Source organism: Scomber scombrus, chromosome 17 (genome assembly GCF_963691925.1).
Source record: "Scomber scombrus chromosome 17, fScoSco1.1, whole genome shotgun sequence".
Taxonomy (NCBI): Eukaryota; Metazoa; Chordata; class Actinopteri; order Scombriformes; family Scombridae; genus Scomber; species Scomber scombrus.
Window position 1 is genome coordinate 21,194,457 of NC_084986.1, and position 17,932 is coordinate 21,212,388.

A 17,932-nucleotide genomic window follows, 5' to 3' on the forward strand; every position below is an offset into this window, starting at 1 on the left:
GTTTAATTTAATCTATGTGCTATTGGGGAATGAACTACTCCCTGTTGTTGGCTAAAAGTGTCCTCATGCTGAAGTGATAGTATTTGATGCCCTCACACTTTTGGAGGAAATGATGATGGGCCTTTGTCTCAATGCCATCTTGTATCTTGTTGTGATCTTTGTGGTCCATTTCCCCCAGCTGACTGCTTCTTTGTTCAAGTTTTTCCTACAAAACATTAGTCACTTCTTTATGACCAGGAGTTGCAAAGAGAAGTCGTATCTAGCCCTCTCAGAGTTTGGAGTGATTGGGAGTAATGGCCAGCCTTATCTGAACCCAGAGCTAATAATTGGTTGCTTACAACATATACCATCCTTGAGGATTTTCATCAATATACCTTGTACCAAATCACTGTAGGCCACAGTTGGATAAGTGATTTTGAAGTTGTATCATCTCATTTGCAATTGTATGTTTTCGACACTCAAGTGAGGAGCAAGAGAAGAGCTGTCAACTGGTCCCCACCTGGGTAAAGTGGCAGGGATGCCTGTTGGACAAAACCCAGTGAACCCAAACATGTATTGAAGACGTACTGGGAATATGTGGCTAAGTGCATGAGGTCCTGAATCTGAGCAGCAATTACATAGTGATCTTTACCTTGTTCCCAGTTGGCGACTTTTATGTTCTTTTTTGCATTTTTTTTCCCTCAGCACCTGCAAAAGTTTATGGATGTGCATTTGCCTCATGATGACTCTGGAATGAGGCCTTGCCGTCTCTGTTGGTCCAGTAGACTCTTAAATCAGCATACAGGTTTTGGGAAGCCAGAGGAACTGTACTTTTCTGTGGTGATGAAGTCCATGGTGAGGGATGTTCACTGGCCCAAAGGAAGTTCATTCAAACCCCTTAGACATCATAGAAAAGGGAGATAGTCCATGACTAGGTTGTCTAGAGTCTGCTGATCTTGATTGAAGATGTGGTGTGAAGGAACACTTTGAAAACCTCCTGACCCTGGCTAATGCTGTGAAGCAGGCATAATCAAATGTGTGCTCCAGTTATTAGTGTATATCGCTGCTCAGCAGCAGGAAGCTGGAAAGAAGGCACAGACCAGCCAACCTTTGAATATGGCTTCTTTTCTGGTTGTGGAACAGTTAAGCAGTATATGGGTTTTGGCCCTTATTAATTGGGCGAAACAGGTGGAATATTAATGTAATGTATCAGTGAAATCTAGTCTTATCTTCTTATCTGTGCGTAGCCGTCAAGCTGTCAAAAATAATGATATTTGGGTTGACTATTGATTTTTGTCCACAGATGATATATAATTGTGTCAGAGCTGTATGTTCAAATAACCATTAATTCCCAAAGCTCAGACAATTATTTCAAGTGTGTGGTTTAGAAAGAAAAACTAAATTAGTCATTTAACTGTATGATTCTCTGCCTCAATTAAATATAATTGCTTTGTGTGCTTCACACCTCCCACACTGTGTTGCTTTTCCTGTGGTAAATAACAATAGCCGCACTGATAAAAATGGCACATAAAGCTTTCCACCAAATGCATGGCTTCAAAAGCATTTGGTGGCCATCGTCCTCCAGTCTCAATATTTTTGCATTCAATGTCATGTCAAGCTGCTCATTAGCTGCAACCAACCAAACGTAACATGTCATCAGTCAAACGGCCTATATTCAACATTTTTTAAAACAAACCAAAGAAAGTGCATTTAGTCCTCTGTAAGCAGGCATTACAAACATTGACAAAACTAATATGATCCTGGCTTAAATGTAGCATCTGAATGGACTACTACTTAGACTTAGACTACTGATGTAATATTCTCTCCAATTTCGATAGTGTATCCTACAGTACTACAGGTTTTTGAAATGAGGGATCAATGAAATTTGATGGACAGATTGCTTGAACTGGCTCCATTATTCAGGTTGGGGAGTGTCTCTCATTCCTCCAAAGTCCCTAAGAGCCTGCCTTTTGAATATGAATGTGACTTCAGTTTCCAAGTTGTGAGACCAAGATGAATGAATGTCATTAAAATGCTCCAGCTGAAAGGCATGCGCTGTGGTGCCTTTTGTACCTCGCAGAATCTCAGCAAGACAGTCTTGAAGAAGGCGGCTAATGGGTTCTCTAATTTATGAAACAGCCCTTGTTTTTATGGTCCAGTTTGTTATTTTCACAATATGGCAATCCTACATTCCAGAGTAAAAATATGAGCAAGGAAGTAAAACAGAATGAGAAGTCTGAGGAAGAGATCGACACCTTTGATCGTGGCTGTATATTGGGCTATTTACTCATTGATACCAGACCTTTTGACCTTTCTATGGCTGCCCACTTTCTACTTTTACTATGGGTGTGTAAATAAAGTTGTCAATAGCTCATGAATGCAACGATGCATCTTAACACCTCCATGAATCAAAATGAAATGCTTCTTCACATCAGTGCTGAATAGATTTTAAACTCTCAATTGATGTCTCCTGTAACGGTCTTCAGTTGGTATCTGTAAGACGATTTGGTTACGTCAATATCACACAGGTCCAACAAATGTGTCTCTGGGTCATGTTAATTTGAGGATGTGTTAGTAAATTGTTGCCTCCCTGTGGGCTGATTGACTCAGGTTGTTGATTTCCATGATGCAACGTCTCTGCATGTGTAATGTAATGTGTAAGGAACACGAAAAATGCAGTACAAAAATGCCAAACATATGTTTGAGGTACCACAGTTTTTTCTGTAAAATGTCCCTCTCTGTATATGCCTTTGTAACCACTTTTTGGTAACCAAATTTAAGGAATCTTTATCAAGAAACCAGATATTTTAAACACTCAAATATTGGCATCAGCCTCATACATCCAGTATCATTTGGACAAGTGTTGACACATTTAGCTGATTAATTGAAAAACAATGACACCAATTTTCATAATCAATCATAATAAGTTAAAAAAAAAAGTTGTATTTGACCGATGTTCAAGCTTCACAAATGTGTGGGTTTTTGGACCCTGTGTCTATTTGAAGAAAGATATAACTTTGGGCTCTTGGAAATTGTGAATGGGATCTTTCACAATTTTGTGACATGAACTAAATGACTGATCAACAAATGTGTAATGTAGCCCTAATAGAAGCTTGAACTCATTATTATCATCATCATGAAACCTGCCACCACTCCACTCAAGACTGAGGGCTTGGAAATATTTGTTCATTCATTACATCAGCAGCTGAAAAGACGTCACATTGTCTTTGTGTAGCTATGAGCACAATGAATGATCCCACAAACTGTATTTGTCTTGGAAGTGTGTCTTTACAGAGTGCAGGTGTGGGTTTCCTGTCAGACTGCAGCATTGTGATTCAGCCTGACTGCGACAGTTGTGAGTGTCCTCTGATGAATTTTACTACAAGAACAAGGGAACTTGGTATTTCTGGAGTGAGTGGATCATTGGGGTGGCTGGTCTGGATATCGTGTTTGGATTTAAGCGCTGTGGTGGCTGTCACATCTCATCCGCTCGAGTCCTCAACGGATTGAGACACTCATGGTTTCTGGCAGTTTTGTGCTTATTTAAGACAATCCACAGGTCTTTATTTAGCTGCCAGTGGGTGCATTGTTCTTATCTTCCTGCAGCCTTTGACTGCCTTTTTGTAAAGAGAGAAAAAAAGCTGGCACGGTTCTTTTGCCATTCCTTTCCCATTGATGTAATGAATTTAACAAAGACTTGATTTGTGATGAATGTTCTGTTTTCAAATTTCTGTTTTCAATTGTGTCTGATTCTCATTCATATTAAGGTAAATAACGGCATCAGCCAAACAGCAAAACGGTTCCGTATGCTCTTGATGCATCTGTGTTTTAGCATCAAACAATGCAGAGTAGGCTGCTTTTTTCACTCACACATTGACCCCTTTTAAGCGCAGTGTTGATCAGTATCAGCTGTTTACTAGGGATCGACTGATATGATTTTTTTCAGGGCTGATAATGAATATTAGTAATCAAGGCAACTGATAACTGATATTTGGAATCGGTACACATTTGTAGTGAAAAATGCAAATCTTGGTGTCAACATTTATCATAGCACAAATTCCAACACAAAACTTCATTGAAATGTCTTTAAACACATTTAATTATGAGAACTTTTCAATGTTCAAAATCAAAAAGAGTAGTGAGCTCCCAGCAGAATTTCTTATAAAGTTAACTCATTATATAGCTCCTGAAAGTTAGAATAAATCAAATGAGTAAAACTTACATTTTTACTGAAATGTGATTTGCTCCTGTTCAGCAGCACCAGATTGTGGTGCAGAAAGCAAAGTTGCTCCGCATGCTCTCCAGTTAGACGGCTCCTGTTCCCCTCATAAATTGCAGACACGTCACGGGCAATGCAGTAACTCAGAACAGAAAAGGGTGTTGAGCAAAGAAACTTTCTTGCCTGTATGGCAAGTAGCCTGAAGAGCCCATCATTCTCTCTCCACCACTGGAGTGGATCCCCTTAATCCCATCGATCACAGGCTCTTTGAGGTACAGATGTAACAAGCAGAGAACTTGTATAGCGACGACAAGATGTCTGTTTTCTCCGTTGCCGTTTGGGGGTTCTGTCATTGTCATGGGTCCCTTCTACAACAACCTGCTCTTCCACACTGGCCTTCTCTGTAGCAGCAATCGCTACATAAAGAAAAAAAAATCTTATTAGTGTTGACTGTATGTATATCACTGCAATACTGCAAGTGCATTATTTGGGCATTTTCAGTGGTGTGACTGGGAAAATGGGCATACTTGTCATCATTGAAATATATAATAAGATTGTGGTGTTTTCCTGACTCAAGCGTAGAGGATTGTGATGTTTATTACTACCCATCGGCAATATCTGCTGCCTTACCTTCAAAACACAGCTCCATTCACTCACTGAAGCTGCTTCAGTCTGCAAATAATTGATTATCAGCCAACCCCTGTTGTTTACATGTCTGTTCAGCTAATCTTATAGCTGAGGCTGCTTGCATCCGTGTAAATGAGGGACCCAGATGTCCCGGCACTCTCAGTCCAATGGTTATTTCAGTCACAGGGACCAGTGCTGGGAGGCTGCATGTGAGCCTAAAGCACACGCTCATTTTCACCTGATTAGCCTGCTAGTCTCCATCATCTCTTTGTGGGCCCAGAGTGAGGCTGTGTTACTGCAAACGGCAGGAAGAGAACAGGTATTGTTCAGCATTATTTGTTTGGTAAGATTGATAATAGGCTATTTAGCTCTGAAATTGATGTTTGTATTGATTGTGTTCCAAGATCAAATTATTGTGTGGTTTGTCTCCTTGCATCGCTGTCACTGACACTGTTACACACTGGGGAGTCTTTGGTTTGTCATATCATGTCACACAGGTCAGTTTCTAATTGTCATTTAATGAAGTCGTCACTATGTCCGGTTTGTTTAATCTCCACCAGCTGAACAAATCATTTTAGATCAAAATATATTTCTATCACTTGTGATGACGCACTACACTGGCGTTTCCCCTTATACTGGAGCTGTGTTGCCATTCCTCAAATAAAGAGCTAATATTAAAAAATGGAGCTGCAGTGGGCGGTTGACAGAAAATGAATTGGCAACTATTTTGATTATTGATTAATCTATTTAGACATTTTTCGAACAAAAATGTTCCAATAGTTGTTGGTTCTAGTATCTCAAATGGGACATTTTTCAAGCAAAAGGACAGAAAGTCTGACTGTATCAGCTCCTTAAATGTGAACATTTTCTGTTTTTCCTCATCATAGATGACAGTTAATTGAATGTCTTAATGTTTTAGACTTTTATTTAGACAAAAACGTTAAAACAATTATTCCCCTATTCAAGAAAATCATTTGCAGATCGACTTGTAAACTTGTAAACTGCTAGCTGGTAGGAAGCACTCAAAATAATATGAATTTACCTTTATCTGTGGATTTATCAGGAAGGGGGCTTTGAAGAGACGGGAGCTAAAACTGCCTATTAAGAGACAGAGATAGAGGCTGAACTGAAGGTCTGCATAAAGTGCCATTATAAAATAAATAAGGAATCTTTTTGAACTCTGAATCATGAAAAGCAACTCTAGTGGAGTCCAAAAATAACAACATAAAGTTGGGAATGAGCATAATGGGTCCCCTTTAAATGTGAATATAGTAAAGTGGTTACAACACTGAAATGAAGTTTATTAGAATATCCTTGTTGCTTTACTAGTAGAGGGAGGATTTAATGTACCACTTATTTCTTTTGATCAAAGCAATCCCTCATTTAATGCGTATGAAAAGAAACACATAAGTTGACCTTAGGATGTCTAGAAAGGACCCTAATGTGAATATTAAACTTGACGTCCACATCAAATGTTTGAAAATGATCGATTAGATCCCAGGTAGGTGGTGCCTGAACCGTAGCCTCTTACCACCAAACAAGCTGCACGCCAATAAAACACATGCCTAATGAGAACGGGGCCTCGGGTAGATTGGAGCTGTTCTGATATGACTTTGACATAAACACAGCCTCACACAATCACCATTAAAAGTTAAGAGTAAATAGCTTCAGCCGTCTTTATTGTCTCGCCTGGTTTGCTCTGGATTTTAATTGCAATTAGTGGAGACAGTGATTTATCGACGCGTAGTGGATTTCAGCGAAATGTCGTGTTGGGCTAATTGGTTTGGTTAAAAAGGCGTGACAGAGAGCATGCTGGAGGTAGTGTAGTTCTCTGAAGACGATCGGCTCCACAGATCACAATAAGAAGTTTCCCCGAACAGCCTTTCCTGTGTTCTCTCTTAGCTCTGTGTATCTTTTCCCACCATTTCATCATTCATCCCTTCAGTCTTTTCCTCATTTTTTACCCTTCTTTCTTACAGCTTCCATCCTGCCCCACTTCTAAACGTCACACAGTGCTAGCAAGCACATCAAATGGGCTTTGTCACAATAGTAATAACACTCAATAGCTCTTCAGTTTTCTATGAGCCGTCTTGCTCCATCTCCTCTCTTATAAAGTGAGGCTGCCACGACAGGCAGTTTAAAAGAAGTAATCATTCACTGATCACACGCCATTACTCTACTAGCAAATGGAGGAGGAAGGGGGAGCGGGGAATGTGTGTGTTCCTCTTCCAGTCAGATAAAATGTCAACATTTCACTGCAGGTGTTACAAGAGACTTAGCAGTGTTACTGTTGCTCCTTACGTGTCCCTCCTGTTTCTGTCATTGCTACAGAAAAGAGGGCTAATCAAGGTTACGACCAGACTGCAGACGTATACATTGAGAAGACTGCCTTTGTGCAGCAAACTGTATACCTAAGGTGTGACTGAATACACCCTTATTGACTGGGCCACACCATCATAGATGCCCATTGTGGTGTGTGTTGCTCTGTGAGCTCAGCAACCGACAGGGTGACATCAGCATGCTCTGGCAAACAGGATGATAGGCTTTTGGCAGAAATGCAATCCAGGATACTTATAGGATGTTTGTATTTACAGATGTTATTCACTGTATGTGTATGTACAGTAAAAGCACTTAATAATAGCATCATCTTCCAGATACTGAGATGCCCATATTAAGTAGCATAACCCTCATGTTGCAAGTCCACAAAGTTCTTCTCTAACTGAGGCTGTAACTTAGGTTTAAGATGGAAACCAGTAAGAGATAATGGCAAATTAGGGGTGCAACCAACATTCAATTTAATTATCAATACATTTGTAGATTATTTTCTCAATTAATTAATTAGTTATTTGGTCTATAAAATGTTGGAAAATTATGTAAAATATTGATGGCCTTTTCCCAAAACCCATGATGTAACCTCAGATGTCTGTTGTTTTAGTTTTAGTCCACAACCCAAAAATATTCCGTTTACCGTCACGGAAGACTGAATAAACCACAAAATAATCAGATTCAAGAAGTTGGAGCCAGATAATTTTAATACTTTTTTTTTCTTAAAAAAGATGAATCACTTATTAAAATAGTTGGCAGTTGATTTTCTGTTGATTGAATAATCTATTAATCGACTAATTGCTTCAGCTCTAATGTATATAAGTAAGAGTTTATGTAATGGATTTTGGTTAGATTTGCTAATATGTTTCATAAACATCGTAAGATTCCCGCCAAGAGTTTTTCAGGGCTAGACTAACAGTCTGTCAGCTGTATGAATTTATAGCTGTGCTGCCAACAATAAACCCTTGAGAAATGACTGATAATCAGACAAGCTACAGGGCTGCAACAAATGATTATTTACATTATTAATTAATCACTGCCAGTAATTGTGTAGATTAATCAATTAACAGTTTATTCTACAGAATGTCTGAAGAGTGTAAAATACACAGACCTTGTTGACTTATTTACATGTCATGTTTTGTCAGACCAACAGACTAAAAACCAAAAATATGTAATTGAAAATGATCTTAAACGTTGCAAATCGAGGATAAAACAAGGTGCAACTGCTAAAAACAGTTGTTCTGACTTGTCATAAAGATGCAGTTGTCTCATTACAATTTGTATAGGTTTCCTCGATCCCTGTTCATCGCGACGTGATGCAGATCCAGCGTGTCTTATCTCCATCCCGACTCTGTGCTGGTGCTAGACAGTCTCACAGAGCAGAACGGAGGAGAGGGGTGAAGATGAACAGCACTGGGGGTGCGAGCAGAGTGGAGTCGAGTGGTGCGGTAAAAGAGCAGAGAGGAACACATAGGCGGGAGCGAGGCCAGCGAGAGCGCACAACCACATCCCGTTATAAAAGATGAGAGCGGGACTCGGCATTAGCGAGCCATAGATAGCTCAGCGAAGCCACGGGGGTTGCGAGCAAAAAGCCACATTTGTTAATATGGGGTTCAGCCAGCAAGATGTCAAGAGACAGGATACCACATTATACAGGAGTTACACAATGCCAGCCGAGCCACTTAGCCCACAGCATGACTAATGCACTGTTTATTCACTGTGAAATAACTCAGCCAGGTTTACCGGCCCAACTGCCACTGACGCACTTAGACAATCATTTAAACTGTGAATTGATCTCTAATCAGTTGCGTACAGTGAGGTCAGGAGCTTTAGTGGCAGGCAGTATTATCACAGCAATATTTACCAGCATTCCCAGCATGTAGGGTAAAAGACTCAATTTCCTGGTGTTTCGTTTGGGAATGACAGAAAATGTCTGGATAACTGGAAACATATGCTGATAAACACATAATGACATAAATGGAAATGGTGGATAATCACATTTAGTTGCATCTTTTTCATTCGATTTTCATTTATTAATCATTCACTCATGAATCACTCATTAATTTAATAGTTGGCAACTAATACTCGATACAATACCCTTTGCTATGGATACATTTCAGTCATTGCCAAGGAAGAATTGAAATTTGATGATCTTTACATCCAGCTGTATGATCAGTGTAAGTGTTACTGCTTAGTGGAGTGTCTACACACAGTTTTTACATATTGGAAACCACATGGCTTGTTTTTCACACAGGTTGATGACAGATTTGAAGTGACAGATCTTCTGTAGATCAAATTGTGCTGTTAAAACAGTGTCAGCGAAGACGGCAGAGAGGATTTAAGTCTCAGATCTGTTTGGATGAGCAAGTATGAAGAGCTTGTTTCCCTCCCTCTCTGTGTCTCTCCATCTCTCTCTCTCTCCCTTTCTAATTCTTTCATTTTGTCTTCATCGCCCTCTCATTTTGCTCACTTCCCTTTTTTGTTTTTTTCTTTACTCACCCCTCCTCCCAACCCGTTGTCTCTCTCCGTCTTCTGGAGGTTTGACAGAAGTGTCTCTCATTCTCGCTGGCAGCTGTTGCCATGGTTGTGTCAGCGCAGCCGAACTACCTGGGATGGTATTTCCATGGACACAAAGATCGGGATGACACTGGGCTCCGGGGTGTAGGAGGGAGGCGGTTCACCGGTGTCAGCAATTCTGTGTGTTAGAGACCAACTGAAGGAGACAGAGCTATCAGGAGGAGGAGGAAGAGGAGGATTAGGGTCTGAAAAGATATTAAACAGAGAGTAGCAGGAGCCGGAAAAAAGAGTGAACGTGAGAGTGAGAGGCCGGGCTGCTTTCCTGTAGCCGCTGCTGAAGGGTCATTTCACCTTGATGCAGATTATCCATTTACCTTTTAACACCGAGTCATTTCATTTAGATTCATGAACGACGACAAAGCAAGAGGAATGAACTGAGGATGTCGCGCTCTTATTCCTGGAACTGTTTCATTAACACTGGAGTGTAAAGATAACAGTTCAATGACATGATAATACAGGTTTCCCTGCGTTTCATTATAACACACAAATCGTGGCCTAATTAAGGAAGTGAGTTTTTAATGCATCATTCTCTGATTCCAATAGAAGCTAAGAATTACTGGATTTTTTTTAGGCTGGTACTGACATTCATATTTGAGAAAAATACAACATTAAAAAGTGCAGTCAATCACAGCTGTCAATCAACACCCACAGACATCAAAGCCCATTACACATCTTCAAATCTAATTAACAGAGCAGTAATTAACAGAATTATCACCAGCATACTTATTAGAGGGCCTAAGATTAGTGATTGAGACCATAATGACTCAATGAAAAAAACATATTAGTATCTCTGGAGAGAAGTTGACACTTTTTGAATGGGGTCAATTGGAGTCTGGATTTTTTGGAGCCAGCATGTAGCAGCTGGCTCCAAAGCGTTGTAACGTTGTTCTCCCTGGTACTTCTGCATTGGCTTCAATCTCAAGCTGTCGTGGTTGCTGCTTGATTAAGACATAATGGGCAATGTTTTCAATTGATTTTCCAAAAAATATTAATATATCAAAACAATAACAACAAAATTAATTGAGTTACTATGCTACTCTTCCGTAAAAACACAGACTGCCATTATGTGCCGGGGCAGAGTTATTTACCTTTAATTCCATATAAGTGGCGCCACTCGCTTCTGCAGTCTCCACTCAGGACGTGCACAGTGAAGAATGGAGGGTAACTAAGGTCATATCCATGTATCATATAAATCGATATATAGACATGATGATGTCGATAATTACGTTATTGTATAATAAGTCGACAACGTTATTATTGTGACAGGCCTATAGCCAGGAAATCAGCTCAGAGTGATAGAGGTTTTTATCCATATCGTCCACTTCTAATATTGGCCTGGAACTTCATTCATTAGCACCATTAACTACAAATTAACAAAACACAAACAACAAAAAATATATTAAAATTGAAATATGAAATATTTATAAATTATTTCTTCAGTTTACTGCAATGTAGAGTTTCAACAATTATTCAGTTAATCAATTGAGCATTTCTAGTTACAGATATATTTCAAGGAATAATTCTAAACATTCTTTGGTTCCAGCTTGCTAATTGCTAATTTGCTTTTTTTGTTTATCATATATGTCTGTTAATTGAGTATGTTAAGATTATAGACATATATAACCTGTGAAAGTTCATACTATTGTATGCATGTGAAAGAGTATGTGGACAAAGAAGTTTAGGCTAATTAACGCTTCAGCTGGGTTTATTAGTGACCTAATAAGTATAGGTGTGATAGTTATAGGACACCATGCAGCTCAATTGTGGTTCATTTTAGTCAAACTGGCCTCATGCTTGCCAAAATGTTAATTTGCTGACTATAGATCACCTGTTTGAAGCTGTCTGAATTGTATCACTCAGTAATGGGTCCCTGCTTTGTTTTGAAGGTGAGCTGCTCAGATTATTGTTTATAAATGATCCGCTTAAGATATTAGCGGCTGTGAGCCAGGTGTGAGATCTGGTTTTCGATTTCTTGCCCACTAAATCTAGGTTTAATATGCCCAGATTACCTGTGAGGGTAGAAGTCGGTCGATCTCACTGATACCAGACACCCAAGGCCGTTGAACACAGAGGCATCCACCCCCTCACCCGTCACGTAAAGCTGACATTCCCATTTCCTTCTCTTATCTGTCTGCCTCCCAGTCATTGTAACCTCGATAATGCGTCTATTCATAAATCATCTTTTCTCTGGCTGTTTGACAGCAGGCCTGCAGACAAAGAGCCCTCCCGCAGCCTCTCCTTTTTGACCCCCGTCACTTCCCGTACAGCAAAACAATCAAGGACAACTGCAGATGGCACAGAGCGTCCCGCCTAAAAGACGGCGAGTCTTTAATATAACCCACGCGGGGCAGAGAAACAAAGTGAGAGGCTGTGACTGACTGCAGCTCCTCTGTCAGGTCTCCCACTGACCGTCCATCTGTGTGTGGCAGACTGACCTATATCTGCTGTGTGTGACTCCACCCTGTAAAAAAACGACAAAAAAACCTTCACCTGCTCACTGCTCAGCATCACAGTGCTTTGATTGAACCAGTGAGATAAAGCCTGCTGTATGTCCGCTTCTTCTCTTTGTTTCTGCTGCAGGCTCTGTGGTGACAACCACTTCAACTGTTGCAGGAAGCCAACTCTGCTCTTTTCTGAAAGTCAGAAAATTGGTCATTTTTCACCCACATTGCACTAAAAGTACTTGGTAGTAGTAAGTATGGTGGTATCAGCCTCAAAAATCCTGCATCACTTGTGCTATAATGTCATGTCAGGTCACTAATTACATGCATGAAGCTTAATCTCGTGTGTGTGTTTGGTGCCTAAGCAAAATTAAGTTATATAAAAGATAAAAATGAGTGTGGTTTCAGTGGGAATGAATTGTGTACCCGTTTCTTGTTGAACAACAGTATTCGTTATAGCGCCTGGCTGTTGGTTGCAGCACAAAACAATAGAGAGAAGCAGTCTGGCTGTTTCTCCTGCTTCCACTCAGCTCCTGGCTTCTGCTCCATATTTAATACACAGACTTGACAGCGGTATCACCCATTGTACGACTTTAAGAAAGAAAATAAACAAGTGCATTCCCCTAAATGTCAAATGATTCCTTTTAAAAACAATAAAGCAATCCTCCGCCATGACTTAAAAAAATCAGTGTCAGCATGATGAAGTATCAGAGAATTTCTACCTCCATGTTCCAACAGTTAACCTTTCATCACATTCACAACTGTTTTTCTGTGTCTCCAATAAACTTCTGTGATGGATGTTGTGTTTTGACTCGGCACCCTCCGCGCCTCTCTTGCGACACAGTTTTTCTCTCGTGTTCATTTTCAAACTGCCAGCCGCTCTGAAACGAATGCAAAACACGTCGACCGTCTGCTTGAACGTGTGTCACTGCTGCCATTGGTGCTTATAAATCACGAGGCCTCAGCGCGGAGCCCTGAGCACCAGTCTGTGTTTTGGAAGCAAAGCGGCATCACGTTCTTGCACTGCTTTAGCTCTCATACTGATCAGCTGTTTACACAAAGCTATAGACTGCTTTCCAGTGAAACACCGGTTTAACATTTCACACATTTTAGGTGTGAAGGCCACTCACTCAGCTTATATGAACAAGAGAATCAATAACACACAGCCCAAGAGTTGTCTTTGTGTTTACAAAGTCAGGATACATTTTCATTTGAACTGTAACACCCAGGTTTTAGCTACTAATAGGACTGTAGGGAGTTGACTGTGGCACTGTTATGTCAAACTGTGTTTCTGTGTGTGTTTTCTCAGGGGATTCCTTCACTCAATTCCGCTTTTCAGAAGAAAAAGACTGGGAGATGGACTCATTTGCAGCCAGTCAGGTAAATCTATATTCTGGCTCTGTCTTCACCATTCTGCATTGCTTCTTTGTCTTTTATGGATTTCATCCACTTTGTGAGATATGGATCCCTCAAAGCAGACATTACATCAGCGGTGTGGTTCTATGGATGGTGATGTCTGATGGGTGGTTGGTTGTCAGTTAACCACTTTATTCCAGATAAACTGTAAGAGGGATTGACATGACATATGGAGCAGATATCCACAGTGCCCAGAAGAGTTTTCATTGATACAATATTTACAGTTTTGTACAAATATGATTCCCAGACAGTGGATCCCACTGATTTTCCCTATAGCCCCCCCCAGGAATTTGACATTTTGGTTTTGAGTGAGATTTCTTGACAATTACTGGATGGATTGTCATGAAATTTGTCCTCCTTTGATTTAATTTTTTTTATTTTTTATAATCAAGTCAAAATTTCAACTTGGCCAATGCTTTAAATGAAGTCCAAATAGCTGCAAAACAAATTATCTTGCCATCAGCCTCAAAATGAAAGGTCTGTGAATTTGTCTCTACCAGCAGCACACAAAGCAATGAAACAGTCAGATTATGTAATGATTCCTGAACTCTCTTTTTTCTTGTGTAGAGAGTAAGAACTACATTGTTTTGTTTCATGTGTGCACTATTACAAACAGTACTGACCTACACAAATACGCAACTTGTAACACTTACAAAAGATTTAATATTTTAACTGAAAGATTTTCCACCTCTGTGGACTCTTTTAGCCTCATGTTTGATTAATGATCTCAATATTTTACCAATACTTTGACCTCATGTCAGTGTTTTTGGCTGAACCACAAGGACCAGCCTATAAACGCCAATATCTGTCCCTGACGGACTGACTGAGTGACTGAGGTCGACTTAGTTCCTCTATCTGATGTTTGATTTTAAAAACCCTCCAGTGCTTCATACACAGTCCAATCATGTACCAAGTTTTCACCCGCCTTGTAACTTTATACCCTTTAGATCTAGTCAAAATTCTCAAATAAAAACTACCGTTTCAGCTTTATATGTTATACGAAAAGAGGACAACTTTTTGTGGTTAGCTAACAAACAACAACTTTACTGACGGTTGCCATGCTCAACAACATCATCAATAGCCATACCACTCAGCTCCGTCCCCGAACATCCCTTCTAGGACCTTCACAATAAAAGCACCTTACACTTCTCCTTAATATATAACGTATATTCCAACACAGGCTGTTATCAAACGGATACACCACCACCAGCACATAAATATTCACATCTGAGACTTAACAAACTCACTCTTTTTGCTTTTAAACTCAACAATAACAAACACATATATGAATATAATATAACACTAATAGGTTTTGTTACAGTTATACTGTCCAACACTTAGCACTTTTCAGTCTACAAGCTGCTCTTCAGTGTTGCACCAAAGGATCTGCTGAACCTTTTGGGTTTGAATGAGTTCTTCGATGCTGCTCACTCATTTCCAGGCGGAGTGTTTTCTCAGTGATTGACTTTGTAGACTTGAGTGCATCAACCAGTGAATGATTGTCTGTTACTGGTGCAGTGTTTTTAGCATCTCCAGTAGTAAGTTCTGAGAAGAGTGTAGACAGAATGCCAAGAAAGGGGTGAACACTTTCCATTCCCCCCATTAGGAGAATAAGGTATCCTCCTTGTGTACCTCCATCAGAGAGATTTCCAAATGAGGCATCACTGTACACAATCATCTTTAAAGCACTGTCACTGCCCAAGTATTGGAAGTTCAGCACTACCTTCTACGACTTGAGTTTACATACTATTCTGTTTGCGTCATGAATTGTATGAATAGTTGGAATTTTTAGGCCTGATTCCAAGTTGCTGGCATCAAACATTACATCTGGCCTGCTCTGTCCAGCCACCCATAAGATTTGGCCTATTTTAGACCTGAGCTGATCTTTTTCCTTCTCACTTGTTCTACAGCTCGTGAAGGATCCATGTGTATGGGCTGCACATGCTTGATGTAGTTCTCCTGGTGTATTTGCAATTTTCTGTTGTCACAAAGTCTATTCCCATATAACAGAAGTTTTCATGTTCCTCACGACCAACGAGGAATGCAGATCTAAGCTGAGTTATAACGGTTGTGGAGAAACTTTGTGTGCCCACCCCATATGAAGTCATCCACATGGCAGGCAAGAACTCCAGTTGCAACCCAGTCCTGATCCAGCCAGTAGAAAACAGCTGGATCAACTTGAGGCATTTTTCCTCCTGCTGTCATCACTATTTCTTTCACTCTTTTGTACCAGTACAGGGAAGCATCTGCTAGAGCATACACACATTCTTTAGCTTCCATAATGTTCCCTCACTCTTAGCCTCAGGAGGGGGTTTAATGTAAATGTCACGCGATAGTGCCATGCCTTGTAGGAAAGCCATAGAGTGAAGTGTCCACTGTCTTTGACAAATTACTGTCAGAAGTAGTCGACGAGACCCTGAAGCACATGTGGGTGAATTCTTTTGAGGCTCTGACACTTCTAAATCCTCAAAACCTCGAGCCACAAGTCATGCTTTAGGTATTTATCCAGTGCCTGTGTCTTTGAGGGTGAACACCCATCTGGTGGAAATGCACTTTTGTCCTTCATCCTTGACTTCCTCAAACACATTGTTGTCAGTCCAGCTCTTTATCTCCTCATGTTTTGCCAAGTCAAATGATACATCTTTGTTACAAATGCATCCTCACATACATCTGTGCTATTTGTGTCAGTAACATATGTTTCTACCTGAAGATTTTCTACACTTGACATGTCAGTTGCCTCTGTGGTGTCTGCAACATTAGTGGTTTCAATATGCTGTTGAACCAGTTTTTGTATTTACCAGTAGCTTTGCTTGTACGCCCTACTTTAGCTGTGTGTAAGGTCGCTCCGTCTTTGTCTCTATATGTCACAATTTGTCCCATTTTCTAATGAGGACTGTAGCTATGCTCCAGTCACAATGATTGCTCGTCTTTACTTTGATTGTGATCTCAAAGATTGTTAGGGTTGTGTCGCTCCAAAAGTCCATTGCTCTATTGGATGTGACCATCTGTTGTCTTTACTTCTATGATAAAGTTTTCTGCCATGTCTCTCTCGTCATTTTTAAACTCTCTTCATGTCACTGAACAGTTTCTGAGGTGGACCATGCACACTTATCCAGTCATGGACAAAGTGTTTCACTATTTCAGAAGATTTCTTTGTAGTCAGAATGCTGCCGGCACTGAACTGTGTGAACTGGTCAATAACATGTAGATACCACACACCTGGTTCAAGTTCATGCAGATCTACAGCCACAGTTTCATTGTCCTGAGATGCTAATGGTAGACCAACAGCAGGCTTTGGTGTAGTTTTACTGTATCTTTGACATATTTCACACTCACTCACAAGTTCTTGCAAGATGTTTGTTGCCTGAACTTTTTAGAAGTCTCTGTTGTCTGTCAGCAAAAGCATGACCAAATTGTTTATGAAGCTTCAACAAGATCTTCCGTTTTGTTGCCTAGCTCATTTTCAACTTCTTGGTGGAATATACTACTTTTCCATCATCAAATCTGAATGGTCATCAACTTGAGTGTTTCTGTTTTATTCAAGTCGTTCAGTTTGTTCTAGCTTAGTCCAGTGACGTAGTTATCCAACCACTCCTGTCCACACACAGTTCGTGTGCATGCAGTGTCAATAATTGTTGAACCAAAACTCGGTCATAAAGATTTCTGCTTCAGTGGGCGACTCTTTTGTGTACAGAGTGATGTTACACTCATCAGCCTCATTCCTGTTACTCTCTTCGATCAGCTTGACCTGCTCACCTTTGTGTAGACAGTCCTTGCCCCAGTGAAATGTGGATTGACAAACAGTTTCTTGGTTGATTCCCATGCTGGATGCAGGGACTTTTCCTCCAAATATCCTCTTTAATGCTGACTTCATTTATGTAAATGTCAGATCTGTGCATGCTGTTAGAGCTAACTGTCGATCGTTCATGTCCAGACATGCAGTATCCAGCAGTTTGAAAGCTAACACAGAGGCATGAAGCTCCATCTTGTACACATCCGGGAGTACCGTTGTTCAAAATCGATTATATAATCCGCCATTGACACACTACTGTCTCTTGTAATCTTGTCAAAGTTTGAGTAAGCTTAATAGATTCTGTCTTTTTCTTCTTTGAGAAACAAATTGTTAAGTTTTGCAAGTAAAGTGTTCATACCGGTATCTTTATTCAAGTCATCTACTGGTGTTTCCATCGCCGTTTCTCCTGCTCTCCTCGAAAGTGCCAAAACCACAGCCTGTGCTTGCTGGTCCTTTTCAAGCTACGTAAATCTCGTCCAGATTGCGACTTCATTCTTCCAGCTTTCGTATGGCTTCCCTTCGTCAAAGCCTGGTGGGACTTTGTAGTTGCTAATC

At 40.3% G+C, this 17,932-nt stretch overlaps 1 protein-coding gene across 1 annotated transcript in view; it reads left to right on the top strand.

The window, feature by feature from the left end:
* Positions 1–17,932, top strand: part of aven (apoptosis, caspase activation inhibitor) — a 37,758-nt gene that overhangs the window by 17,593 nt on the left and 2,233 nt on the right. Inside the window, exon 3 of the mRNA XM_062437678.1 lies at positions 13,478–13,548. Coding sequence (XP_062293662.1) covers positions 13,478–13,548 — 71 coding nt within the window. The remainder of the gene's footprint in view (positions 1–13,477; positions 13,549–17,932) is intronic.